General features: G+C 40.7%; 9 protein-coding genes across 41 annotated transcripts in view; 1 reads left to right on the top strand and 8 right to left on the bottom strand.

The window, feature by feature from the left end:
- The window catches only part of LOC108615571 (modifier of mdg4-like), a 29,879-nt gene that overhangs the window by 5,106 nt on the left and 9,095 nt on the right, over nt 1-15,678 (top strand). Inside the window, exons 5-7 of one of the 27 annotated variants that reach the window (XR_016271525.1) lie at nt 640-879; nt 942-1,082; nt 1,149-1,276. The exons of 15 other annotated variants lie outside the window; for them this stretch is intronic. Coding sequence is in view for 11 of the 12 variants with exons in the window: in XM_018010163.2 (XP_017865652.1) it covers nt 8,334-8,980 (647 nt within the window). In the remaining variant the exon portion in view is untranslated. Of the gene's footprint in view, nt 1-5; nt 548-639; nt 880-941; nt 1,277-1,391; nt 2,096-7,182; nt 7,438-7,507; nt 7,715-7,842; nt 8,254-8,333; nt 9,222-9,405; nt 9,669-9,793; nt 10,272-15,678 lie in introns of those variants that run through there. 11 more of the 27 variants (XM_089476190.1, XM_089476194.1, XM_018010236.2 and 8 more) reach the window with 11 other exon arrangements.
- Nucleotides 5-2,671, bottom strand: pre-mod(mdg4)-U (the record flags this gene model as incomplete). Its single annotated transcript, XM_089476225.1, has 1 exon — nt 5-2,671. A coding segment is annotated over one exon (375 nt), but the record flags the coding sequence as incomplete, so codon positions are not given.
- On the bottom strand, nt 2,658-3,351 carry LOC108611950 (uncharacterized). The gene has a single exon (XM_018005153.2). The coding sequence runs from the start codon at nt 3,349-3,351 to the stop codon at nt 2,830-2,832; it is 522 nt and encodes a 173-aa protein (XP_017860642.2). The 3' UTR covers nt 2,658-2,829.
- On the bottom strand, nt 3,389-4,210 carry LOC108612886 (uncharacterized). Of its 2 annotated transcripts, none has more exons than XM_018006367.2 (2): nt 3,966-4,210; nt 3,389-3,856 (listed from the first exon to the last, which is right to left on the bottom strand). In XM_018006367.2, exons 1-2 carry the CDS (start codon nt 4,069-4,071, stop codon nt 3,525-3,527), a joined length of 438 nt encoding a protein of 145 aa, XP_017861856.2. In that variant the 5' UTR covers nt 4,072-4,210; the 3' UTR covers nt 3,389-3,524. The 2 variants fall into 2 exon arrangements, with proteins under 2 accessions (XP_017861856.2, XP_089332342.1); XM_089476216.1 differs by having other exon boundaries at nt 3,989-4,176.
- On the bottom strand, nt 4,198-6,734 carry pre-mod(mdg4)-X. Of its 6 annotated transcripts, none has more exons than XM_089476223.1 (3): nt 6,595-6,734; nt 4,908-5,193; nt 4,198-4,338 (listed from the first exon to the last, which is right to left on the bottom strand). In XM_089476223.1, the coding sequence occupies exons 2-3, from the start codon at nt 5,087-5,089 to the stop codon at nt 4,272-4,274; spliced, it is 249 nt and encodes an 82-aa protein (XP_089332349.1). In that variant the 5' UTR covers nt 5,090-5,193; nt 6,595-6,734; the 3' UTR covers nt 4,198-4,271. The 6 variants fall into 6 exon arrangements, with proteins under 6 accessions (XP_089332349.1, XP_089332346.1, XP_089332344.1 ...); XM_089476220.1 differs by having other exon boundaries at nt 6,553-6,688; XM_089476218.1 differs by lacking the exon at nt 6,595-6,734 and adding an exon at nt 6,409-6,548.
- On the bottom strand, nt 4,383-4,823 carry pre-mod(mdg4)-AE (the record flags this gene model as incomplete). The annotated part of the gene is made up of 1 exon (XM_089476226.1): nt 4,383-4,823. A coding segment is annotated over one exon (291 nt), but the record flags the coding sequence as incomplete, so codon positions are not given.
- LOC108615780 (uncharacterized) lies at nt 5,266-6,772 on the bottom strand. Its single transcript, XM_089468500.1, has 2 exons — nt 6,748-6,772; nt 5,266-5,590 (listed from the first exon to the last, which is right to left on the bottom strand). Exons 1-2 carry the CDS (start codon nt 6,770-6,772, stop codon nt 5,313-5,315), a joined length of 303 nt encoding a protein of 100 aa, XP_089324626.1. The 3' UTR covers nt 5,266-5,312.
- LOC108615772 (uncharacterized) lies at nt 6,595-11,996 on the bottom strand. The gene is made up of 2 exons (XM_018010537.2): nt 11,861-11,996; nt 6,595-11,794 (listed from the first exon to the last, which is right to left on the bottom strand). The coding sequence occupies exons 1-2, from the start codon at nt 11,913-11,915 to the stop codon at nt 11,634-11,636; spliced, it is 216 nt and encodes a 71-aa protein (XP_017866026.1). The 5' UTR covers nt 11,916-11,996; the 3' UTR covers nt 6,595-11,633.
- On the bottom strand, nt 12,192-13,204 carry pre-mod(mdg4)-T (the record flags this gene model as incomplete). Its single annotated transcript, XM_089476224.1, has 2 exons — nt 12,192-12,931; nt 12,997-13,204. Coding segments are annotated over 2 exons (708 nt in total), but the record flags the coding sequence as incomplete, so codon positions are not given.

Raw genomic sequence — 15,678 nt, 5'->3', positions numbered from 1 at the left:
TGCAGATGATGGCGAACTGCTCTTCATTGAGAGCCCCTGGTCGACGCCGTGCCTGGTCCTGAATGGCTTTATGTACAATTGCCACAGTAGAAAGAATAGCAAGGAGTACTGGCGCTGCCACAACTATTCCAAGAAGGTGCACGAGCAGCGCTGTCGATCCCGCTGCGTCCTCGAAAATGGCAAACTAAAGAGTATAACCGGAGGGCTGCACAATCATGCGCCGCACACCGAGAAGATTGAGAAGATCATTCAACGCAATCGTCTGGCCGCTGTCAGCACCACGTCACGCACGAAGCTGAATCGCGTGCCTTGCATAGCCCAGTACCAGGTGGAACAGCCTAAGCAGGAGCTGCTGATACAGCAGCCACAGCCGCTTCGCTTTCTGTCCACGGACGTGCAGCTAACCGACCGTGAATTAATGCACGCCTCACTAATGCTCATGCAGGACTAGGCAGAGGCGGCCACGGCTTTTAGTTTATATCGAGTGCAATTTAGTTTCTAAGCATGAATTAAAATAAAGCCCTACATGTTGTAGACCTTAGTTCAAGATTTATAGTCACTCTCTGTGCTCTCCAGTAGTAAGTGCCTAGCTATAATTAATGTTATCCAACGAACTCACATCTTGCCATTATTTTACAGAGCTCAGCTACAATTATCGTGGCCAGCTAGTCTACAAGGCTCACACGTACAGCTGCCACTCCAAGAATGTGCCGCGTTGCATGGCCTTTTGGCGTTGCAGCTTCCACAAGAAACTGGGCTGCAATGCTGCGCTGACTACCAGGAGGAAGGCAATCACTGGGCTGCGAGGCAGCCACAATCATGCGGCACCACAGCCACTAAGAACGTTCATACCCAGAGTTTACACGCCATAGATATTGTGTAATAGTAAATGCCTTTAATAGTTTATGGACTGATTTAAAGAGTTGTTCCTTTTCTTGCAGATTCTCACTATGGCTACTCTTTGATAATTTCAACGATCAAGGAATTTCGTCTTTAGTCTACATTAAAACAAGACTGCAGAAATTTGCATAATGATTTTGTAAAAACAGGGAAGAAACTATTCTAATCATTAGGATTAATAAGTACAGTGCTGGACATTTATGCATAGAAGTTTCAAAGGATAAATATTGTAATATTAATTCTTACAGAGACTGTCCTACGAATTGTCAGATCCTTTCGACATGAGAGCTTGATAACAGACATGAAAGATTGAGAGGCAGATGCTATATATTGAATTCCCTATGTTCGTACTTAATAAAATCTTTGTCTACATAAACTTTGTCATGTAATCCTACACACTTCCTATATGGGACCTAGTTTAACTATAGATAGAATATAAATTCATATCCATTCCCAGACATAATTCTAAACTAAGAACTCGTCTCTTGCAGAATACACTTACACACACAGAACACGAACTCCGAATGTGAGCAACACCTTTGTAGTACGACGTGATCCTCAGCGTGTGCCCGTGCCGCGGGTGAACATCAAGCAATTGCTGCCAGAAGCAGGAGCTGTTAATCGACGGACTGTTACGCCAACAACTATAAGTTTGAATATAAGTCCCGTTAAATCTGTTGTCCACGTTGGGGAGCCCGTGAGAGCCAAATTGAACTTAAGCAATCCGGAGAACATCTTACGTACATCTAGCAATCAGCACAATTTTGTATTTGTGGGTGTGCCCCGTATGAAGGGCAAATGCGTGACTTGCCTGAAGAAGGGCATATCCAATCTGCAACGTCTGGCCACCTGTTGTGACACCTGCCCCGGCAGCAACTGGATGTGCGAGCCATGCTTCGAGGAGCTTCATTAGCTGCCCACACAATTCGGCTATATATACTCGAAACAGTTTCATTACAGAACTATGTTTGTGTGTCTATATCAATATTTGATTTGATGAGGAAGCTATAGTTAAGTACATATATAGTATATGCAGGCAATAGGATTTTGCTTTACCATTATTTGCGTTCTTGTATTCCGAGATATTTGCAGCTCAATAATTTCATAACCTTTCTGTTCGATTACTATTTGAATTCATGTATTAAATAAGCTGATTGTGAATTTTAAATAAAATATATTTTCAGTAAGAAAACGAGGACATAATCTCTCGATTCTAATCTCAATTGTTGACTTGTCTTGAGTTCACATTGCACAATATATATTTATAGATTCCGATATATGTATGTATATTCTTCTTGGCTTATCCTAATTCTTATTCTCAGCTCGTATAAATAGGCCTTATAAAATATAGACATTTGTTCATGTAGAAATCGGATTCCTATATACTTCGTTCAACTTAAGATTGGCTCGCAGTTTGTCGTTGTTTGGCACGTTCGTTATGTCGCCGGCAGATCTGATGATTGTGTGGGCCGTGCAGCACCTCCAGAGTTTCACCTTTGGTGCGGACGCGTGCGCGACACTTGGTAGTGGAACGAGTGGCGCAGATCCACTTGGTGCCGCGACTGTTTTCCATGAACTTCACATAGCTGTGGCCGCCATAGTTCAGTTTGATGGACTTCCTTTGGCCCTTGGTGTAGTAGAAGACAGCCGCTGAAAGAGACGGAAATTGATAGAGAGAGCGTGTATGGACATAGGAAAGCAAGTGGGGTTTACATTGGGTTGGGTTGTAGATTATACATGTATATCGAATCACTCGGTTGCTGTTGAAGCCTTAGCTAAGTTTATTAAAATTGCGTTTACTTGAATAATGTGTAATGTGTACATGCACTATAGAAGCTAGAATGTATTAATAGACACTTTAATTATTACGAACTACAGACACCCTTCTCCTTCTCCTTCTGCTTTTGCTTGTGCTCGTCCCGTTCGTGCTCACTTCTTGCGACTCAGCACGCGTGCATGCGTATGTCCTCCCACAATGCCCGTCACGTCGGCCACGATCTCCTCGTACTTTAAATGCATGCCCAGATCGTTGACGTCGATGGTGCCCGCTGCCTCGTCACTCAGCGCTGTGCCCAGCATCGCATCGCTCGACAGCTGCTGCGTGTGGTGAAGGTGCTGCTGTTGTTGCTGTTGGTCGTGCTGCACCTGCACCTGTGGCTGCTGTTGCTGCTGTTCTTGCCTAGATGCGGCTGCTGTGGAATACGTCTTGGCATTCGCATTGCTCTGCTCCTGCGCAGGTTGGATGCGCCTCACTCGCTTCTTCCGTCGCACAATCTCCTCGTGCGTGTGGAATCGATTCAGTGGACAGACAATGTCGTTGATTGTGAACACTCGGGATCGGCACTTCTGATTCCACCATTGATTGCAGCGCCAGTAGCGCTTCTCCTCGCCCGTGGACAGTTTCAGAGTCTTCTCGAAGATGAATGGCTGGCCGCCATAGATGAGCTGCATGCGACCCCGCGACGTGGCCGAATATATCGCGACGCTGTTCTCTACACACGCGAAAGTAAACAAATAATCAATTAGTTAAACTTATTGCAAATAAACTTAACCTAGTAATATAATGAAATAAGTCTTATTCAAGTCGTTTCGCCTTAGGGCGTACATATATTTTCGTTCTCAGCTTAAACTCTAGAATCTTGCAGCATGCGTGCGATGCGCTTCGAGGGCGGATGATTATGCTCCGGCCGGGTCAGGCACACCTTGTAGCTGCCGTTGAGCAGTTTCGTCGTGGACAGCCGAGCATTGCAAGGCGGCAGTCCAGTGCGTCGTATGCGGCAGTTCCAATAGGTAGTCGGGCCGTGCTCGTTGTTCTTCGCATATGCGTATTGGCTGTAGAGCAGCTGCACGGATTTGCGCTGGCCCCGAATGAAGCGCAGTTTAGGGGACTTGACCGGCGAGCGCTTTCCCTGCGCATTGGTCACTATTTCCACGGTCAGGTAGCCAGAGAGCTCGTCTGCAAATCGAAGAGAGATAAATACATTAGTAGAAGGAATTAACTGGTGTAGTCGCTATCGTAAATCAATTAATCAGCAATGAAATTAAATCAAATGAAGGAAAATCACATTTTATTTTGTGTCTTCGCCACCTAAGATTAGTTTGATTTGCCACCCTTGGCGGTGCGTAGGCCTTCGCATTGCGGATTGCGAGTGAGGCACAGTTTCCTCGCATCTCCTGCGGCCCCCTCCTGCTGCAGCAGATACATAGGCGTGTGCGTGTGCTTGTGGCTGGTCATGTGAATCAGATCGCCCAGGTCGCTGATCCGCGTGTTCAGGCGAGCACGACACTTGGCCTTGTGGTACATGGAGCACTTCCAGTCCCGTGATTTTTGCCCCTCGCGCAGCTTCTCGTTGGGCGTGTAGGTGTTGCCCTCAAAGAATACAAGATCCGTGCCGCGACTCGATCTCACATACTGGGCCAGATTGGCAGGAGGCGTGCCTAAAAGCAGCAAGAGAGTGAAAATGGTTAAACAAATGCTTAACTTTAAATGGTTGTATTATTATTATTTATATTATTGATGGGGGTATGTATATTATTAGTGAAAAGCAGGCGACTCAATTTGCATACGAAAAACGATTTATTATACATGTGTGTGAATGTGTGTGTGCGTCTGTATGTGAGAGTGTACTTGTTCAAATTAACGACGTGCGTTTGTGATTGTGACTTGCGTTGCGCAGCTGCAGCTGCCCCGTCAGCTTGTTCTGAATGGCGCGGGCTCGACACTGGCTGCGGAAGTTGGAGCACTTCAGATAGCAGCGGTAGCGCTGCTGGTAGCTGATCACAAATCGATATCCATCGATGAGCAGACAGCCGGCGCGCCCCTTAATGCAGATGCCTCGTCGCCTGGCAGCTGCGTCATGCAAAGGCAAGAAGTGAGCGAAAGAGAATGGATTAGTAAAGCATGATGAGCAGCACGTGGGAAGTTAGTCATATATAGATCGAGATTGTCGACTGTTACAATTGAATATCGCTTAGAGTTATGTATGTACAGAGCTGCTGTTTATTACGGCCTAGTTCGAGACTTGTGCATTTGGTAAAGATTGCTGGGATGATTGTGTTTGCGGTGACTCAGCTTGATGCTGCGATTCGAGTTGGTCACGCACCGCGCCGGGCAGCGCAGCTTCACGTTGCCATTTTTCGCGCAGACCCAGTTGATGGTCGTCAGATACTTGCGTTCCACGGTGTACATATATCCATTGTACAGGAGATTCTGGCCTCCTCGACGATTGGCCACAAGGCGATAGCCACTGCCGCTGCTGCTGCTGCTGCTGCAGCGTGCCAGCCGAGGATCACCTGCAAAGACCGGAAATAGTTAGCTTTGGGTTGACATAGAATGTGCCTCCGACCATAAAGAATTGAAGTTCATTTCTTTTAAATTTGAACAAAAATCAGATTTATTTGTGTCTTGCTTTCTATGGGTGATTGTGCTGCCCACGCAGAGCGGATATCTGATTGGATTTGGTCACTACTCTAGCCGTGCACTTGATGTATTTGCAGCGCAGCTTCACGCACTCCCAATAGCAGGCGTCCTTGATCCTGCGGTTCAGAGTGAAGGGCTTCCCATTGATGGTCAGCAAGTTGTTGCCGCGATTGCTGCGCGTGAAGCAAACGTCTAAATGATCGAAGCTCTCCTTTCGGCCCAGTTTACGTTTCGGCAAGGGCAGCTGGATCTTATAGTCCGTTAATGAGTCTGAAAATGCAAAGTTTACAGTTAGCGTTGAATCTATTCAAGACTGTTCACTGGCCTTAGGATTAATCAAAATTCCATCCACTATATTCAATAATTATTTGATTTTATTGATTTCTTTTATATATTCAAGCATACATACTTAGATTCTAGATAAACTTAAATCTACTTTAACAATAACATTTGTTGTTAAAATTTTTCATTTTAATTTAGTTTTGATAATAATTGATTATGCATAATGATATATATATTATGATCTTACCTTACCTTTTAATACATATATTTTAATTGATGTAATAATGCGACGTGTTTATATCATGTTTATATGGCAGCTGCCCAGCGCTTTTTATGAGCGTTTAAAAAGTATTTCGCGATTTTGTAACTTTACACACAGTGTGCACTATAATTATTATATTATCAAATTTGTATAGCATAGTATTCGTAGTATTCGTGAGATGCCCTTCATTTGCATTAATATAGAACTTCTGATTTAAGGTTTGATTATCATTAACATATGCAAATTTTATAGCGCTGTGGACAAAATGTGCAATAATATGAATAGCATGACTGCGGCTACCATAAACATTATTATGGCGCATAGAAATATTATAGCACAAGCTCGTTTAGATGCAGTCGCACCGTAATGTTGCTGACATTTTAAATAATTGTAGTTTACAGCGAAGTTATAAGGGAGATCATAATCGTGGCGCTAAAGACCTAAGCATTTTGTAATACCATTTCAATTCTGAACGACCAAGCTATTTGCATTTAATTTAGGGGGGATAATGAGGTAAATAGTGTGTAAATTGCATTTTATTAACTTATCGATTATCCACACATAAACAATGGCACTCCTAGGGTTTCGTTTTGAGATCCCAGACAATTTCGCAGATGCGATGCCATAATTTGTACACAAACATTTTTTTATTCTACAAACAACACAAACACAAAGATACCACACATACATATATTTCGTTTGACTTCATTATTACACAAGTACTACGTACTCTTGCACTTTTACTCGATTTGCTTAGCGTACATCGATATTTTCTGTACGGGTTTCAATTTGTATGTTTTTTTCTAAACAAAGTTACAATTATTTCTTGGAGCAATTACTACAATTCTGTTTTCTCAACTGCGGCGAATCTTGGCGTTGCCACATAGTTTGGCAGCGCTGCCACCCATTTCCCGCGCTAAGCAACCCTGTGTAGCATTTTTATTGCTTGTACGGGTGTGTGTGTACTCACAGCAGCTTGCTCAGAAGACAGATATCTTTTTCAACTTTGTTGAAATGTGAATTATTAAAAATATTTTGCATTGTATTTTAAATTGTGCATTTATGTAATTAATATTTCGTTTATTGCCATAATGTGCATTGATGTTACTAAAATAATACGCACGTCGCGTGCACACAGACACGTTCGCTATGTAAATGTAGGATATCTTTATAAACATATTTATTATAAAATGTTAAATAAAAACTGAAGGAAACGTTAAATGTGTTCTTTTTTTTATAACTTAAATTATTATTTTTTATGTTTATTGTTGACAATATCTATGATGCAATAATATCAATATCTCGTGTACACTTGCAGGAAACAAAGGCAAGAAAAAGAAATCAAAGGAAAAGGAAACGGATATAACCATAAAATTAGAAAAGGATGCACCGATACCACTATTTGCCGGCAGCAACGTGTTTGTGTCGAAAACTGATTTAGCTAAGCTTTATGTGCCCATTCCGCCGATATACACGTCACGTGTTACCGATCTGGTCATTGGTAAGGACAAGCTGAAGCGCATTGCTCTGGGCGAACAGCAGCCAGAAAAGGAAACGTTCCATGCCATCATAAGTATATAGAGAACAGACCGCATTATTATGTGAATATGTATTTATGTATATGATTTCTGTTCCGTCCACAGCCCATGTATGCCAGGTGTTTGCCCGGCGCGGCGACAAGCTGAAGGAAGCCAATGTCCAGGAGTACATCGATCACAAATTGGCCACGATCAAAGTAAACCTGGCTAACTCAGGCAGTAGCTAGAAGATTCTATTTCTCTCTATATTACACAAGAATTGCCACTTTGTATGTTTAACTGTTTTAACTGAAATAAAATGTTGTAGATGAATTTGTTAATACCCTACTATATATATCATCCAGCCCGTTTGTGATGTGTAAACCTTGTCTCTCCATATGTGTATTCTAACTCTTAACCCTGCCTCTAACATCTGTTCAACATGTTCTCTCTACTTGTAGGTGTAATGCAGTCCATCAAGGCGCTCTTCGAGGATAAAAACACCAGCACCAATATACAATACACTACAACGCAGCGCGGTCGCATAATGCTCATCTACAACGGTTACAGATATGTGGTGAACAGGCAGAGCTTGAAAAACGTGTTCTGGCGCTGCTCGCGCTATGTGAAGCATTGCTGTCGTGCCACTTTGGTCACGTCCAAGGTGAACGACGTCACTTTGCGTATTGCCGGCTCTCCCCACACCCATGGCCCAGAGGTGAAGGCCGACGAGTGTAGTTCGCCGGAGTTCACTGTAGAGATTATTGATGAGCTCTCCGAGCTGCAATAAAATGATATTTAATATTTGACACTCATCTTTGTTTAGCCTAAGACATCTATAACTGAAAATAAATGTATTTAGACACATGAAAGTCTTCATGTTCTCGTTTCACTATCGCACGCATCAGTTAAGCGAGCGTATTTACTAATCTTCTGCACTTTCTATTTTCAGTTGATGTCAAAGTGGAGCTCAGTTCGGAGGCATCAGCGACTCCTACGCCTGTGTTGGAGACCGACGCTTGTGTGGCCGCTTTCGCTGCTGCGTATCTGAGCGACGACGACACCATGGCTATAAGGAAGCCGTATACACTGCCGAAAATCCTTGATGGTAAGTTCTATAAGAATATACAGCCCAATCAAAAGACGCCCGGCGCCATACAGGCTACCTGCACCAGCTGCTATGGCCTGATCTCGGGAACCACTAAGTCGACGGGCAACTTCCTCAGCCATATCAAGCGACGCCACAAGGAGCTCTTGCCGCTCTGTCAGCTCTACTGCCAGGCCAAAAGCAATGTCAGTGGGAACGGTTTGAATGCCAAGCCTGCTATACACAATGCAATGTCTAGTGCCATGGAGCAGCAGCAGCAACAGCAGCCACCGCCGCCGCCTGTGCCGCAAGCGTATGCCACGAGCACAGCTCATTTGGCCGTGCCCATGCCGTTGCCTATGCCGCTATCCATGCCGGTGACCGTGCAGGCGCCGCAAATGATGGCACTGATGCACCACCAGCATCACCGGCAACAGCCAGGCGCGGCACTGCCGCAGCTGCAGACCATCAATTCTGGCCACGGCGCCGTCTACATTAGCAAGGAATACTAGCCAAGGCTGCGTTGGAAGTCGTTGAGTACCTATACCTAAGTGCAACTTTGTCAAAGTCTTTGATAAATATATATTTTGTATAAATTGTCAATTAATCTAAGTTTTAGTTATAATGCAAAATCAAAGTTAGTTGAGTAAGTTTCTATTTAAAGTTAGTTCAAGATGTTTGTATATAATTAGTTTTAGTCTAGTTGCAAAGTGAAGATGCTTGTATATAATAAAGTCAATAATACACCTTTCATTTGTATGAGGCTTAATTTTAAAGTTAAGACTTAGAGTTAGTTGTAACCAATTAAGTTAACTTCTCTTTGTATACAGTTATATATACACCGGCCAGCAATACAACGAGCCCTCAACTTCTCTATTGAGAAACTTAAAATCTGCTTTTAATGTCTCAAAAGCTTTTTCTTTTCAATCTCTTGCAGCTGCAACCGGAAGACAAGAATATGATGTAACCAATTGGATGAATGCCAACAAGTCATTCAAGGCCCACTCCTGCAAGGATAAGGTCAGATGGAATAACGAATATCAGAAACCGACCTTTGTGCTGGAACACCCAGTACAAATGGGGTTATACAAAATCTGTGATTTTATATGTAATCAAAGAAAGCATCGAGACCGTCAAAAGTCAATTGGGGCAAAGTGGATTTGTATTTCTAGATGTAATCCTTAATTTGTCAAATCGAACCAAAAATGTAAGGTGGAATGCAATAAAAATATGTTAACTTCACTGATTCATTTTTATTAAGCTTTCAATAGAGTTTGAGCTTAATATGTTGAAATTAATCAAAAGTGAAAAATTTGTCATTTCAGCTCGCTCTCGCAGGCGCAAGTACAGGGACTACGACGGCACTGCAGTCTTCGTGCCCACCGCTCGAAATCATCCCAAGCTGATAATTGGCCAAAACCAGTTCATATCTCACCGGGGCGTCGGCAAGATTGGAACGTGGCGCTGCTCGCAGCACTCGAAGGGATGCAAGGCGCGTGTCTTCACCTTTGCCATGGGCACAGAGATCAAATACCGTTTCTCGTGCGCCGCCCACATACATCGCAATGTTAACACAAAGTCATCCTACTCCAAGAAGAAGCAGCCCAAGCAATTCGTTAGCCAGGAATAAGAAGTACAAGAAGTGCTTAGCCATATTTGAGGTACATTCGATTTATAGTATGTTCAATGTTTTATTTTGCTCTTGATTGTCCTCGTATTGTCTCTGCATAATTTTACCTACATATATTTAAATGTCGAAAAGTGTAATGGATAGTAAATTGAAAGTGCTTAATGATACAGTAATATGATTTAACCAAGTGTAATATACGCATATATACGGGGTTATCCATATTCGACTGACCCATGTTTTTTCTGTTTACTATATTTATGTTTACTAAAATTATCATTTTATTTGGTTCAAGTAGATTTGTTGACATCACTTTTTGAATAAGGCATCTCTCAAATGGGGGCATTAAGAATTAAAGGCGTTTTGTGCCCGCTATGCAGAATTTTCCATAGTTATGGCTAACATTTCGGCTGGAAAAGAAGGATCTATGAAAACCATTTTGAAAGACCATTTGAGTCTACGAAAAGTCAAATCTCGTTTCCGAAGATGAGATTTGGATTTATGCTTACGACCCTGAAACAACCGACCAATCAAGCGAATATCCTGCTAAAAGTGAGGCCAGACCGAAAAGAGCACGTCGTTCAAAATCAAGGTTTTTATCACAGTTTTTTTTTTCGATTTTGTGGTGTGGTGTACTGTGAATTCCTTCCACTTTTGAGCGTTATGAGTCGTTTGCGTGAAGCAACTCGTCTAAAAAGACCAGACCACGCGTTTCGAGTCGATTGAGGAGATAAAAGCTGAATCGAAGAAGTCGCTGATGGCTAGACTGGAACAGATTATTTGACATGCTTCAAGGATTGGAAAAAACTTTGGCATAGGTGTATTTTATCGGGAGGGGATTACTTTGAAGGAGATGAAGTTGATTTACAAGAATATATGAAGATTTTTCATTTTACAATCAAATTCACCTTACTTTTTGCCCAGTAATATCTGGCATTCGCCAGATGGGTTTGTCGAACTTTAACAGCCCTGTTCGAAAAAGTTACCGTTTTTAACATCAAATGAAAAGCTCCAAAAATTAAATTTAAGTAGATTCATTTCGATTGGCAATCATAGTGTAATATCATATACATATATGAATATAATAGAAATGGGTCAATGAATCGAAGTTATACACTGGCAGATGATATTTTCTAAGCATTTGCATATACTGAATCAAGTATTATTCAGGTTTCTTCATGCTTTGCTAGCTATATTGACTATATTGACTACCCCTCTAGGGTATACAAATAAATGTTGGCTATAATAATAAAATAGAGAAACTGTATTGTTTATGCAAAGAATTTAGTTAAATTTGTTGTCTAAACTAAAAGTATGTCTTTTTAATACTTTATAGATATAAAAAAGAAATAGTTTATAATAATTTTCATATAAATATCTGATGTAATGTAACGATCTCTCCAAATAAACATATTAGCACTTTAAGTTAAAGTTCCTCGCTCCTCGTTAATCTCAGGCACGTGACTTGACGTAAGTATTTAGTTGACCAAGTGGGTCAAGGCTTACTCTTAGTAATATAATACGATCGATAGACATATTTACGTTCCTTCAAACTTAACCATTTGGTCGATTTGATCGGCGCGATTCCAGCCATGAATGCGATCCGCAGCGGTTAGAGAGCTCAGCTTCTTGTGTATGAGCATGCCCGAAGCTTTGGCTGCCTCAATACGCTTCGTGTCGCCCATGTGATTGTGCACATCTACAAGAGAAACACAATAACATAATCAGTGAGCTCTTGGCAGTTCCATTTTCATTTAACACAAACCATTCGTTACATAGAGATCATCGCCAATGGTCTTCAATCGGCTGCGGCACTTCATGGATCGATTCTGAACGCACTCCCAGTACAATATGTCATTGCTCTTGCCATAGAACTTGAGATTGGAGCGATAGACGAAGTTGTTGATGGTCAGCAAGGTGCCTCCCTTGCGGCTAATGAGAAACGTCTGGGGGCCGCAATTGTGGACGTGCTGCGTCACTGCAAAGGAAGTAAGAGATATGTATATAAGTTAAATTATAAATTTACTCCTATCAATGGCTACAAAACATGGAGAGTTGTAAAAAATTTCTAGAGTTGGTGTATCGCTTACGTGCTATTTGCTATTTAAATTGGAATCTCGGCTTTATTGTCCTCAAAGTTTATTACAAAAAATGATTTGCTTAAAGAATTTTGTATTGCTTTGTGCTTTTATATAACAAGCAGCTTGCGAATCGCCTCAAAACGTGATTATTAAGTAAATAATTATATATATGTGTAGTTGCATATAGTGTATAGTGTAAAACATATTGCAGAAATCGAATCTATATAGGTAAGCATCCAGAATGTGTCCCATTTGTTATTTCTTCTTGTTCTGGAGGGCCTTCTGCAGTCGACGTTTTATCCGCTCACGGAAATCGGTTGGATCGACTTCTTCGGTCTGAGCGGGTTTGGCAGTCGAGTTTTCCTCTGTTCCTCCGTCAGCTGCAGCCTCGCTCAATTCAGCCTCCTCAATTTCATGTATTTCAAAGACTTCGCCCTCCTCCTCCTCTTCATCCACGTTCTCGTCATTCATTGTGCTCTTTTGTAAAAGTATTTCTACTTTTGCCTCTGGCTTGGGCTCCGCAGGTTTGACAATTCCCTCGCCAGGCATAAATTGGGAGGAAGTGACGCTTTTGTCGCTGGCCTGCATGAAGTGCACATGCTCTCCGTCGAAAGGGAAGACATTCTTCTGGTCGCATACTACGCGCACTTTGCATTCCTCTCCATGCTCTCTGAAACAGCACTGGAACACCGAGAATTCGGCCTTGCGGAACGAAAACTTAAACAGATGCCCCTCATAGACCAGTTTCACGCCACCTGCGCAAGAGTAAATTTCTAATTAATATCGACTTTCTTTTAATGGATGCAACAAGTGGACTCACCTTTAGTGGTGGAGGCATATACAGCTGGCCTACTGGCAGCTTGATTCTCGGTGGCAGCCTTGAGCTTATCGAGTAGTTTGAGTTTCGGCTGGGCATCGTCAACCTTTGTTTTAGGGCGACCGCGTTTACGTGGAGGAATTACCTGTGGGGCGACCGATGTAGATGTGGCTGTAGCTGTAGCTATACGAGGTGTGATAGAGAAACGAGGTTAAATAAATTCGGCTCAGCATTAAAACATCTTAACGAAAATAAAATAAAACACAAGTATAAGAGTTTAAGGGAATTTATTAAATAAAAAATTAAAATAAAAAAATTATAAATGCGCTGTAAATGTAAATCACAAATTAAGAAGAAGCACTGTACTTTAGTGCTGCAAAAATATCGGATCGGAATCGTTATAATCGATATTTTCGAATTTTGGCAAAAGATCGATATGGCTTTCTTAGTATCGATATATCGAAAAAATGGTTATTCTTGGCGTTGGTTTTAACTGTGTAAGAAGCGCATTTATTTAATTTTGCTAAATTGTATACAAATTGATTGATTTAATTTAATTGCAATAGAAAGAAAAAAATGGATCAGTTATTGGGAAGAAAACGTAAGTACAATTGATATATACTATTGGAAAAGCTTGGAATCATAGCTTGTGTGTTTTAGGCGCGGCGAGGGTTGACTCCGATGAAGAAAATAAGACCGTGGGAGCCCCAAAAAAATCCGAAGTGTGGAAATATTTTGAAAAAGGAAAGGATGGTTGTGCGGTGTGCAGAAATTGCTTTAAGGTCTGCAAAACAAGTGGAAATACCACAAGCCTTAAAAATCACTTAACACGCATGCATCCATCGCTGCAAGAGAGTGAATTGGCACCCAAGTCCGGTAGCATTTTGCACTTCGTAAATAAAAAATATGAGGCAACGTTCTCTGAGAGCGAGAGGATGTTTAGCAAAGCTGGAATGATTGCTAATTCCAGAAGGGCGTCATTAAAACCGGAAACAGTAAACAAACTAATTTTTTTAAATAAAAACCAATGGGTTTTGTTTTAATTTCTTTTTTTTTCAAACTGCCATGGAGGCAATTGTTTTTGTTATTATTATAATATAATTTTAAGGAGCATAGTGAATTTAAGCTTTAATGAATTGCTGTTTTAGGTTTAAGTTAATGAAAAATAATTTGTTATACGACTTTGTTCGGTTGAATAAATTTGTTTTTGTTTGATGCTGTTGCTTTTATTTTAATCTTGAAATGGTTGCCATTTTATCCATTAAGAAGTCATAATTAATATAAATATTATAATAGATTCTAAGCAAGAAAATTAACATTTAAAAGAAGTGTTCGATATATCGTTTTTATCGATCTTTGTCTCTGAAAATATCGCGAATATCGATATTACGGAATATCGATTATTTTGCAGCACTACTGTACAGTGTTGCCGAATCAGCTATTTTGTAGCTAGATCTGGCTACTTCTTGAGTCCGATTGCTACACAAATTTTCAAACAGCTATTAGCTACAAATCTGGCTATTTTCAAATATATATAAGCTTTCTAAAATGTTATGCAAAATTCATTTCTTATCAGTTTTTATACCCTGAACCCATTGAAAATGGGAATGGTTTTGTGAAAAAGTATGTAACGGGCAGAAGGAATCATCGCAGCTGAAATTTGGCATGCATCATATTTTTTCGATAACTCATCCGATAACTTTTTTTATCTAGAATTATTTTTTTTTTTTGTTATGAGTATAGCGTTCCACCCAACTACCTTAAAAAGGCAAATTATAAAAGCGACAATGGTGAAAATGACGAGTTGGTGGTCATAGATGAGATATAATAATTAAATTAATAAAGTTGACTTTTTATGAAAAAAAAAAAAAACGGCACTGTTTTCTTGTTTGCTACTTTTTCAGCTATTTTAGAAGAAAGTTGGCTACTTTTAGCTACTTTCAGCCTTCGATTTTGCTACTTTTGCTGAAAAAGTTTCGGCAACACTGCTACTGTACTTGCGTTTCAGGTGTTGCCACCTGCCCGCAATAAAGCACATAGTTGCCACTCATGCACTACAAATGTACCAAATTTGGTACAGTTCATGTATGTAATCAACTGATTACAGTATAAATAAACTGTGGAGGAACTTTAGTAAAACTACTTAATATATAATAAATTATTGGTTAGTTGTATATTAATATATATTCAAAGCACATGACATGTTACAAAACTTGGACCAACCAGTAAGCACTCATATTAACATATGTGTAATATACCATTTTTGTTGAGTAATATCAGTCAATTTTGAAAATTTTTGCTGAATTCATTAAGTATAAATTTGTTTGTAAATTTATATAATTTTCGCTACATATTGGCAGTTTTAAGTGGCATCGGTAAGTGTTGAATGTAGCGTTGCTGTATCAACACAATCACGAGTCAGCCATCTTGTTATTATTTCGCCGCATTCTAGTGATTTTCGCCGCGATTAGCTACGCTTGGCTTTGCTTGCTATTAAATTTTACAAAAACCGTTCTGAAAAGTTCTTATTTAAAATGTGCCAAATAACTGAAGTGTATTTGTGCAGTTGTACTAAATGTGCTACATGTGTAAAATGTGATAAAATGTCAATGAAACGCCGAAACCTGGCTGCAGTGCGCACATTATCGTTTGCGTTCTTCGAGTGTTGTGAGAGTTGTTGAACAA

The sequence above is a fragment of the Drosophila arizonae genome, chromosome 2, assembly GCF_054131065.1.
Source record: "Drosophila arizonae isolate 15081-1271.41 chromosome 2, UAZ_ARI_1.0, whole genome shotgun sequence".
In the NCBI taxonomy this organism is placed as follows: Eukaryota; Metazoa; Arthropoda; class Insecta; order Diptera; family Drosophilidae; genus Drosophila; species Drosophila arizonae.
The sequence above is the reverse complement of the archived record's forward strand: the minus strand, read 5'-3'. Positions and strand labels throughout refer to the sequence as shown.

Coding starts and splice junctions, on each gene's coding strand:
- LOC108611950 (XM_018005153.2), bottom strand. CDS start 3,351: ATGCAGCTCATCTATGGCGGCCAGCCATTCATCTTCGAGAAGACTCTG.
- LOC108612886 (XM_018006367.2), bottom strand. CDS start 4,071: ATGCGAGGAAACTGTGCCTCACTCGCAATCCGCAATGCGAAGGCCTAC. Junction 3,857..3,965: donor GCGAAGACACAAAATAAAAT/GTGATTTTCCTT, acceptor TTCGATTTGCAG/ACGAGCTCTCTGGCTACCTG.
- LOC108615780 (XM_089468500.1), bottom strand. CDS start 6,772: ATGGGTGGCAGCGCTGCCAAACTAT. Junction 5,591..6,747: donor TGGCAGCGCTGCCAAACTAT/GTGGCAACGCCA, acceptor TTGCATTTTCAG/ACTCATTAACGGACTATAAG.
- LOC108615772 (XM_018010537.2), bottom strand. CDS start 11,915: ATGAAGTGCCGCAGCCGATTGAAGACCATTGGCGATGATCTCTATGTA. Junction 11,795..11,860: donor TGATCTCTATGTAACGAATG/GTTTGTGTTAAA, acceptor TTTCTCTTGTAG/ATGTGCACAATCACATGGGC.